This window comes from Sinocyclocheilus rhinocerous, unplaced genomic scaffold (assembly GCF_001515625.1).
Source record: "Sinocyclocheilus rhinocerous isolate Xijiao unplaced genomic scaffold, SAMN03320098_v1.1 scaffold495, whole genome shotgun sequence".
Taxonomy (NCBI): Eukaryota; Metazoa; Chordata; class Actinopteri; order Cypriniformes; family Cyprinidae; genus Sinocyclocheilus; species Sinocyclocheilus rhinocerous.
Window position 1 is genome coordinate 317,920 of NW_015629560.1, and position 10,779 is coordinate 328,698.

The 10,779-nt window shown below is 34.3% G+C and overlaps 1 protein-coding gene and 1 long non-coding RNA gene across 2 annotated transcripts in view; one reads left to right on the forward strand and one right to left on the reverse strand.

The window, feature by feature from the left end:
- Positions 1–10,052, forward strand: part of LOC107739224 (uncharacterized) — a 15,642-nt gene extending 5,590 nt beyond the window's left edge. The window contains exons 2-3 of the long non-coding RNA XR_001639976.1: positions 8,701–8,711; positions 9,990–10,052. This is a non-coding gene — a long non-coding RNA (uncharacterized LOC107739224). The remainder of the gene's footprint in view (positions 1–8,700; positions 8,712–9,989) is intronic.
- Positions 9,215–10,779, reverse strand: part of LOC107739219 (calpain-1 catalytic subunit-like) — a 13,487-nt gene continuing 11,922 nt past the window's right edge. Inside the window, exons 11-13 of the mRNA XM_016551244.1 lie at positions 10,192–10,358; positions 10,070–10,081; positions 9,215–9,944 (exon numbers count right to left, since the gene is read on the reverse strand). Coding sequence (XP_016406730.1) covers positions 9,711–9,944; positions 10,070–10,081; positions 10,192–10,358 — 413 coding nt within the window. The 3' untranslated portion in view covers positions 9,215–9,710. The remainder of the gene's footprint in view (positions 9,945–10,069; positions 10,082–10,191; positions 10,359–10,779) is intronic.

Sequence of the window (10,779 nt, forward strand, 5' to 3'; positions counted from 1 at the left end):
GATAAGAAAAAAGTAAGAAACATAGTTATTTCAATAAAAAAACATCAAATTTGAAATGTAGCGCAGGGAATTCTGGGAATGTCAATTTACGGTTATTCACTGTAAATTATACAGTCTTTTTCACTTCCAAAAACGGTATACTACCGTAAAATTACATGTCCAATACAGTTTTTCACCGTATATAGTAGGGGAATTTACCGTTAACCATTTAACAGGTTTTTACTGTAGCATTTTTACAGTCTTTTACTGTTAAATTCATGGTCATTTTTTACAGTGTGTCCTACTGAGTCTACCCAGTTTATGTCAGATGCCATCATCTGAACTAGAACTTTGACTGTGACTGTGCTGTGTGCATGATTACACAAATTCCCATTTCACAGAAACTTGGGTGAGCTCTTTTGATAGGAAGTTAGCAACCTTAGCAACACCCTTGAAAAAATCTAGAATACCCTATCGTGGTAGAGATAATAAGAGAGGCAAGACCCATTCATGTTTTGTTTTGTTTTGAATACAATTTCTTTAATTTTAGTTTGTTTGTAAGACACAATAATGCTTTGTTTTGTTTTATTTTTTGTAAGACCCTGTTGTTGTTGTTGTTATTTATTTATTGTTTCTTTGTAAGACTCTATTTTTTGTTTGTTTGTTTTGTTTTTAGTCCAGTTTTTGTTTCTTTGTAAGACCCAATCAAAGTTTTGTTTTGCATTCTTTTGTTCTGATGTTTTTAAATCTAATATCTTTAATTTTTTAGGATTTATTTATTCCTTCCTTCATTCATTCATTTATTTGCTTATTATTTCAGGTTTATTATTTTTAGGGTTTGCTTAAATATTTTATGTTGTCCACCATGTGCTATATATTTCCTTTCATCTTGATAAGCTTAGGGCCATATTTAAAACTTTTTACTAAAGATGCACTTCATAAATGTGATTAGATATATCACTTGACATATCACTTGATTAGATATATCATCTGTATGCTGACATGGCTTCACAATCTGTTTTCAGAGTTTAGTAGTTAGTGTCTTGCCCTGCTCAAGTGCTCATAAACACTACATACCATTGCTCCTCATTTGACACAGGAAGTGGTTTATAGTTGGCGCTCTTCCTGTTGTGGTTCAGAAGACTGAATGGAGCCATCTGTACTCACTGAAACCCCATAGCAGGCCATAGTCGTACTGAACTTTTACTGATTTTTTTGTTTGTTTGTTTTGTTTTTAGTCCAGTTTTTGTTTCTTTGTAAGACCCAATCAAAGTTTTGTTTTGCATTCTTTTGTTCTGATGTTTTTAAATCTAATATCTTTAATTTTTTAGGATTTATTTATTCCTTCCTTCATTCATTCATTTATTTGCTTATTATTTCAGGTTTATTATTTTTAGGGTTTGCTTAAATATTTTATGTTGTCCACCATGTGCTATATATTTCCTTTCATCTTGATAAGCTTAGGGCCATATTTAAAACTTTTTACTAAAGATGCACTTCATAAATGTGATTAGATATATCACTTGACATATCACTTGATTAGATATATCATCTGTATGCTGACATGGCTTCACAATCTGTTTTCAGAGTTTAGTAGTTAGTGTCTTGCCCTGCTCAAGTGCTCATAAACACTACATACCATTGCTCCTCATTTGACACAGGAAGTGGTTTATAGTTAGCGCTCTTCCTGTTGTGGTTCAGAAGACTGAATGGAGCCATCTGTACTCTCTGAAACCCCATAGCAGGCCATAGTCGTACTGAACTTTTACTGATTTAAAAGAGGAGTTGGGGCTAGATCTTTCACGCCTAACAACTCATAATTACAGACCTTTAAAAAAACTCAAACTAATCCACATGCAAAGACAAGCACTGAGATCATTTAAGCCCCCCACATTTCCTTTCATGTCAGAATATTTCATGCGAATTGCAAACTGGAGGTATTAATTGATGCAAAGGATGTGTAAATGTCACATGGGGCTTAAAAAGTGTAAGAATTTATCAGAAAGAGTATCTGAAATGGTCAAAAAGAAAAGATCTGCCCATGTTTAATCTGCATTCTATACTGGCACATTCCAGTCTGGTACCCATGCAAACATACCCAGTTTATAGACATTGATATATGCCAAAAGTCATCCACAAAAAGCTTAGTTCAAACAGAAGCCACAGGCAGGAAGGAAGAAGGGAGTTGACTCTTTGCACCGACATTACAGATGCAGAAGGAAAGACTTCTGACTGGCTGGCCTAGAATACAATATTTTTACTGAAATTCTGTTTTGGGCTTGAGAAAAGCGAGCCCTCTGCTGCCAAGTGTTTGTGGACTATGAATGGAGAAAACGAAATCCAGCTGAGAATTATTTTATTATTTATTGTTTTGTATGCTGTGCACTGAAAACTGCCGTCCACGATAACCGAGAGCACTCGCATGAAAATCTTTTTGAATATATATACACACTTATGAAATATTTCAATCTCAAGTCAAATTGTAGATCACACTTGTATGTATGATTTTGCAGTTATTTTTAAACAACAGATCTCAGGGTTATTTTTAGTGGACATTTGAAGTCAGTTCCCCTCAAGTTCACACAGGTGTCTAGGCAGAGTAACATGTTCCACCAACATTTGACAACTAAATAAGTATCCACATACTTTTTAAGGCTACTGTAAGTGTAAACATGTCATGCAGTTACACTTTGTTCTTCAAACAAAAAGCATAATTCTTTATGCATGATTCCCCCCCCCCAGTTTCTCATAAATAGGATCAGAAACTGAGTTTTATTTCCCCTATGTCATGTCAGTGATGTGTTGGCCAACCTGCAGGTGGAAAAAAGGCTAATTTGAGCTGTAAGTCCCTAAAGGAGAACATTAATGAGTCACAGTGCAAAAAAGCCCTGCAGTACAGTACATAACCAGCTAGTGTATCTGTTATGACTTTCCGTCTATGATCAAGACATCTGTCAATCAGTTGAAAAAACGTTATCAAATTAATTATATCGTATACTTTTTAATCATACTGATTAATTAATCCCCCAAATAAAGAAAATTGAAAACAGTATTCTGGAAGATGAAAAAAAAAAAAACAGAATTACAAAACGTGCCTATAAAAAGTACATTGAATTGACCTATAAATTAAAATGCACTCATCCTCGACCATCATAGATGTACTGTAGATGAGTTTGTTTCTTCATCAGAGCAGATTTGGAGAAATTTAGCATTACATCACTTGCTCACCAATGGATCATCTGCAGTGAATGGGTGCCGTCAGAATGAGAGTCCAAACAGCTGATAATACCATCACAATAATTCACAAGTAATTTATTTTTAACTTCAAACTGTTGCTTCCAGCCAAAATAGCAGTCTGTAATGCTTCCTCCAGTTAAAAAGTCAATTCGTGTTGTCCTCTCACATCAAAATTTACCGACATATTTGTTTAAAACTGTTTTGAACTGTTTTCACTGTTCATATATTTCTCTTCTGATTCAGATGAGACTTTTTTCTTGTTTTTTTTTTTTACTATAGCGAAAGCAATATTATGTATAAAGCATGTATACGTATCAGTATTAACTGATGTACTGGAGTTGTGTGGATTATTGTGATGTTTTTATCAGCTGTTTGGACTCTCATTCTGACGGCATCCATTCACTGCACAGAATCCACTGGTGAGAAAGTGATGTAATGCTAAATTTCTCTAAATCTGTTCTGATTAAAAAACAAAATCGTCTAAATCTTGGATGGCCTGAGGGTAAGTAAATTTTCAGCAAAGTTTCATTTTTGGGCAAATTATTCCTTTATTATTATTTGATTTCCATATCATCGAACATCACTCGCCTGCAGTCCACGGCAAACCATTGTGATTAAAATGTAGACTGAGACAGGAAGCATTCTTCAACTCTACCTACACCTTCCATAAGCACCAAACTTTTAAGACTGGGAGTAAAGTTGAAAAGACAAAAACTTGTAAATTGTACAAAATTATCACATTGACAGCCCTAGTGTGTAGTAGTGTTTTATAGCACAATTGAATTCAAAATTGACAGTTAGAAATTACGGTTTTCAGGATCTATCAACCACTTCCTTCAGACTGTGGGTTAAGTTTCATTATTTGATTATAACTGCTTTGCCCCCACGCTCTCACGAACACAGAGCATCATCAGGCTTTGACAGGCCACAGCACACGTCCTAATGTTAGTTCACACACACACACACCAGCAGCAGTGTGTGCGTGACAGCAGCTTTAGATCTGTCTGCAGGCCACCCACTGACAGGCATATGCAATGCCACACTACCGACACCATCGCTTTGTGACGTCGGCTGCATTTCACCTCACAGAAGTCTGAAACTTTTTTTTTAGCACTGCCTTAATTCTAGTCATTGTGCTTGTCTAGTATGCGCTGTAAGTTATCTAACTTATTTATTTCTTTGCAGGGCTGCTATTATGAAACTGACTCCCCTGCTTTTTTGAAGGTTGTGTCTTGAAGGAAGAACAATGTATTAGAACATTTTCTCTACAGTAAACAATGGCTTTGGTGTTGTCAGACTTGCAGGCGGCACGAGGCTTTAATGCCCTTTATCGCTAACCTAAGACCAACATAATTGTTTTGGGTACAACTGCAATGTTGCCATGTATGCTTATAATAAGCAACTTTTTTAGGTTGCTTTTTTTTCTTTTTTCTGTGAGACCTGGCAACACTGTATAATGGATAAGGCCCTTTTGGGGTGTGGCTACATTGGCTGTGGTTGACAGTTTTAAGTCAAGTCAGTGTTTGGGTGGATTAAGATGTTGTTCAAAGCTCTCATGTTGTTTTCGAGGTGTACTTACTGCATACTTCACTCGTCAGTTTATTAGTGCTGCTTGATGGCTGTTAGCACAATATGAAAGCAAATATGAATGCCTTATTCTGCATGACCATATTTTAAAGAAAAAAGAATGAGGCACACATTAATTTTCACTGATATTTACCTTAACTGTTCCCTGCTGGTGGAATGACCTGCCCAACTCGAACCGAGCAGCTGATTCTTCAGCCATCTTCAAGAAATGGCTAAAGACACATCTCTTCCATCAACACTTGACACTCTAACACTAGCAATCTCTATTCTATTTCTATTTTATCTACTTGTTTTCTTTTTATTTATTTATTTGAAAAAGTAACCCTCTAACACATGCACTCTCTGTACTATTTTTCTATTTATTATGAAAAAACTTGATCTTCTAACAGTAGCGTTCTCTATTCTATTTCTATTCTATCTACTTGTTTTATTTTTATTCATTAAAAAACAACAAAACCGCAAATTAGGAGTTTATTGAGGCAAAAGTCATGAAAATTGGTCCCCAAACTAAAGTGACAATTTTTTATTTATTCCTTCCTTCCTTCCTTCTTCAAAATTTCACATTTAATCCAATATGTGGTTTCTTTGTAATTGTGAAATGTATTAGCAATTTCTGAGCAAAAATGGTTTCAACACCATTATTTATTTATTTTTATTATCTATTTATTTATTTATTTTTTAACCAGGACATTATCCATTAAGTTAAACCCTAAAACACAACACAATGCAATGTGTGATTCAAAATACAGGTAAAACAAACCAATACGGTAAATTCCTTCATATTAACACAGTACAGCAGACTCTATTTGTATGGATGTATCTTAGAGTAAACTGCTTTTTTTATAAATCCTAAATATTAAGTAAACTAGTCATTTTTATGGTCATTTCAGGATGTAGAATGTTGTAAAATCATGTTGACATTCATTGTTTGTATCGAATTGCTATATATTTGAAATATTATTTTAAGGTTAACCATTGGCCCCATTTACTTCCATTGTAGATGCCTCACCCTTTTTTTTATTTTTGAAAGAATATTTTCCGGTAGTCAACATTATGCCACAAATATTGCTGATTGCGCTTCAGTTGTATAGAATCCAGAATAATCCTAATATGATTTATGGGTGTGTAATGGGTTTCTTAGATGCAATCTTTCAGTCCAACTAAATTAATTGTTATTTTTTGCACTGTAAATGTATGTGTGCCTGCACATTTCTACACCTGCCATATCAGCCAGTCTGCTGCAAAACAGAACCAGAGAACCACTCCACATGATGTCACTGTCCACCAATCAGAGGCCCAGATGGCCCATGATGTAAAACCGTATGTCACAGATCCTTTCCTGCTGTGCTGAGTAATCTCATTAGAAGTCACAGTGTCAAAGCCAGCCGTCCTGTTGGTTTGTATTATTAATAATTTGTTTTCAACCTATCAGTTCCCATCTTAACAGCCTCTGTTTGTATACACAGTCTTTCAATAGTGACCAATGAATATTCCGCATGCATGTAAAAGGATCCTTTTATTGATGTGCTTCTCAGCAGTCAGCAGTCCTTGGTTCATGTCTAATGAACTGTGAGGCACAGTTTCACTGCCCTATTAAGGTCACTGCCTTCAGCTAAGTGTGTTTTAGATCAGAAATACTCTGAAGTTCCAGCAACTATAGAGTGTATTTTTTTTTTTTTTTTTTTATCCCATGCATTAGATCCCATGGTTTCTGTAGAAGTTTAACATCAGCTTTTTGTTTTTAATGCATCAAACGTATGTATGTGATTTCCCAAGAGAACTCAGAGTTCTTGACCTGTGTTTAACATTAAAATCACATAACAATATCAAAGTTTTGATATTGATACAATGAACTGATATTCAATAAATTGTAGTCAAATATTTAATTAAACTTAATTTTAATTCATTATTTAAAAATGTAATTAAATATTGCAATTCAATTCATTTGAGTAAAAATATTTGAATTTATTCAGTTAAATAATTATTAGTTTATCATTTATTTGACTTTAATATACTGTGTCTAGGGATGTAACGGTATGAAAATTTCTTATCACGATTATAGTGACCAAAATTATCACTGTTATCAGTATTATCACGGTATTGTTCAAATGTGCTGGAGATGTTCAAAAAGTACCGACACATAAATCACTTCAAGTTTTATATTTAAAAATCAACAAATAACAAATAAAATGACTTTTTGTTTGCATAATCATTAAAACAATAATATTACCAGATTTATCGTCAAACCGGTAATCGTTACATCCCTAACTGTGTCCTACATTTTGTGTACATCCCTGAAAGTCTAACATTTTAAGCCTTTCTACATGGTTGGAAGGCAACTTAATACTTAATTCCAACAAATTATTTATTCTGACTATTGCTTGTTGTTTTTTATTGCGTTTAAGTCATTCGTCAAGCTCAGTTATTCAACCCGTTACCCAAGTTACTGTATAAAGACAACCTGTTACTCATTCCGACACTGTGTTGTGGTTTTTGTTTGTTTAATATTTATTACTAAAAATTACAAAAGCACACATATCTGGTTTAATATAATATTAAGGATTTTATATTATTTTATTATTTATTTAATTTATTTACTTATTAGGTTAAGCACCTCTTTTCACTCTTCGTTTGTTAAAAAAAATAGACTATTTTAAGAGTTTCAGGCCCTACTTCGTACCCTATTTGTAGAAAGTGCCTTTGACATCTGGCATGATTAGGCCAGAGAGAAAGAGGAAGTGTGGGTTTCCCATAGTAACTGTTGCAGGGGAAGTGAGGCATCTTCTGCGTAAAAATGTGAGCTCTTACTGTTAAAAACGAGAACTAGTATTGAGCCATAGTCATGTACATGAAACCAGAAAATTTCACTCTGAATTTGACCTCAATTTAATTTTCTAAAACAATCTTCAGTTGTGTTATGCTAATTCAGAAAGCAAGTCCTTGAATATTTGAACATGTGCTTTTTGTAGGCCTCACACTCTCGAGGTGCATGTGCACTACTGTAGTCTGTACAGTGCCACCTGTTGGTTGCCTTGGGGAAAAGCATGAGGAGATTGATTCATGTAGTTTTACTTGACAAGAGGTGGATACTCACCCATAACAGTATTTATTTGTTTGTTTGTTTGTATTTATTAATATTGTTTTTAATCATTTTTTACTTGTGTATTCTATTTATTTTAAAGGGTTAGTTCACCCAAAAATGAAAATTCTGTCATTAATTACTCACCCTCATTTCGTTCCAAACCTGTAGCCTAAGTCCTTTATTTATCTTCGGAACACAAATTAAGAACGTAATCAGCGTTGTTTATGTTCAGGATAAAGCGTGCGCTGTCTAAACAACGCTGATTACGTTCTAGGGTACTCTCCAAAATGGCAGAAGACGGTAACTCAGGGAGAAGAATTGTTGAATAAATTATGTTATTATTGTTTTCTTTGTGCACAAAAAGTGTTCTCGCTGCTTTGTAAAATTACGTTTGAACCACTGACTATCACATGGACTATTGTACCGATGTCCTTGCTATGTTTCTGTGCCTTGATCTTGGTAATATCCTTGCAGTCTATGGAGGGTCAGACAGCTCTCAGATTTCATCAAAAAGATCTTAATTTGTGTTCTGAAGATGAACGAAGGTCTTACGGGTTTGGAACGACATGAGGGTGAGTAATTAATGACAGAATTTTCATTTTTGGGTGAACTAAACCATATGTGTATGTTGTAATGTTACCAGAATCATCGCATAGTTCATATTTAAAGGCATAGTTCACCCAAAAAGGAAAATTCTGTCATCTTTTACTCACCCCAAGTTGTTCCAAACCTGCATGAGTTTCTTTTTTCTCTTTTAAGATATTTTGAAAAATGTTGGTAACCAAACAGTTGACGGTAGCCATGGACTTCCATAGTATGAAAAAAAGTTGCGACGCCCATTATTTATTTAGTAAACTACTGCCCTCTAGTGTAAGAAAACCTACGGTGTTACAGTCTAGGCTACTTATCCCTCCAGAAGCTAATTGGAGTGAAAACACTTATAATATTTAATAAAAAAATAGATTTGGAACAATATAGTTTACACACACTTCTCCTTTGAGTGGTAAATCATTAAATGAAAATGAAAAAATAATAATAACCGATTACATAGTATCAGCTGTAAACGACACTCCTGTGCTTGCACGTTTCTGTGTTGCGACGCCCATTATTTATTTAGTAAACTACTGCCCTCTAGTGTAAGAAAACCTACGGTGTTACAGTCTAGGCTACTTGTCCCTCCAGAAGCTAATTGGAGTGAAAACACTTATAATATTTAATAAAAAACTAGATTTGGAACAATATAGTTTACACACACTTCTCCTTTGAGTGGTCACAAAATTGTAAATCATTAAATGAAAATGAAAAAATAATAATAACCGATTACATAAATTAAAGTTTTTAATAATATGTGTCTTTATTATTGTTTGGTAGTGTACATTTCAGAATTGTGCTGTATCACTTGAAGACATACTTAAATTTGACCGTTGAGTAGCATATGAATTAGGCTTCATTCATTCATTCATTCATTCATTCATTCATTCTGACTTTCTGAATGGCTCAGCACTGAAATGTCATTTAAAACGGTTGGTGACTGACTGACCTGACCTATACAGTTACAGTGAGACAGAACATCAAAAACCTCACAAATAAACAACATTGGTAACATTCATTTCACAGCTCACAGATGAACAAAATATTGAAGAGAAGGGGTGTAGAAGAAAAAGAAAAACAGTATAACCAGCTTGGTTACTCCAAATCCTATTTGAGTGGTTACAGAGATCAAAAATCTAGACTGGTAATCTGGTGAAAGTAGTAGGAGGGTGACCAGACCATGAACTGTTAAAGTGCTATTTTTAGCAAGACACTTACAGTATTTATAATAACCTCACACATATGTCATTGCAGGTTTATTTTTTCTCCTATGCGATTCAGTCTTTGTGAAGATGGACAGCATGAATTTTGCACACTCATTAGGATGGAAAGTAGAGGGCACAATGAGATACTCTCCTGGTTCAAGCTTGAAGAATTTCATCACATGTCTTGTATTGATGAAGTTCCCACTATCTTCCACAGAATGTCTGCGGTAAAATAACTTGGCAGAGAACCTCTCATCTTTCATCTAAAGAAGAATGAAATATTATCAGTTTATTTTATACATATCAAGTAATTTATTTATTGACAAAGCAAGACACATGTGGTTATAGTGGTTTTAATACTATTGAGCTTGTATTGTATTGTACTTGCCTCTGGTGGTATCTGTTAAAGTAGAAAAACATGGAACACACACCATTAATAAATGGAAATTACTGGAATTACTGCATTCAGTGAGATTTTCTGTGAGTAGTAGAGTTATTGTTAATACTGACCAGATAAACATTGAAGCCAATGGAGTAGTTAGAAACAAGACTTCTGTATCTGTTCTCATGGATCTGCATGAGGGACACCAGTATGTTTTCAGGACACTGGCCACTAGCACATTCCTCATCAAGCTCCTCAATCCTCATCCGAAACTGAGGGTTCGTCCAGAAAGAGTCTACAAGACATCCATTGAATCAGAGCTCTGTGGTACATAGAGTATACACACATACCGTATACACACACACCATATGGCCATAAGTATGTAGACACCCTAAAAGCACAATCAAAGTATGTAGACACCCTAAAAGCACAATTATATGATTTAAAGCACAATCAATGCTTGTTCAGCATTTAATTCAAATACCCTGGATCATTAATTGCATGTTGTATATGTATGCTGTATCTAATATTTCTATTAATAAAGTATTCATGCTAGTAGTCAAGTCAAGTCAAAATTTATTTCTATAGCACATTTAAAAGCAAAAGAGTTGCTCCAAACTGCTGTACAACAAAACACACAACATATAAAAAGCATTAAAAGGAAACATGCATCATATGAAAAATAAACACATAAAAAAATAGAATCAGAACAATTT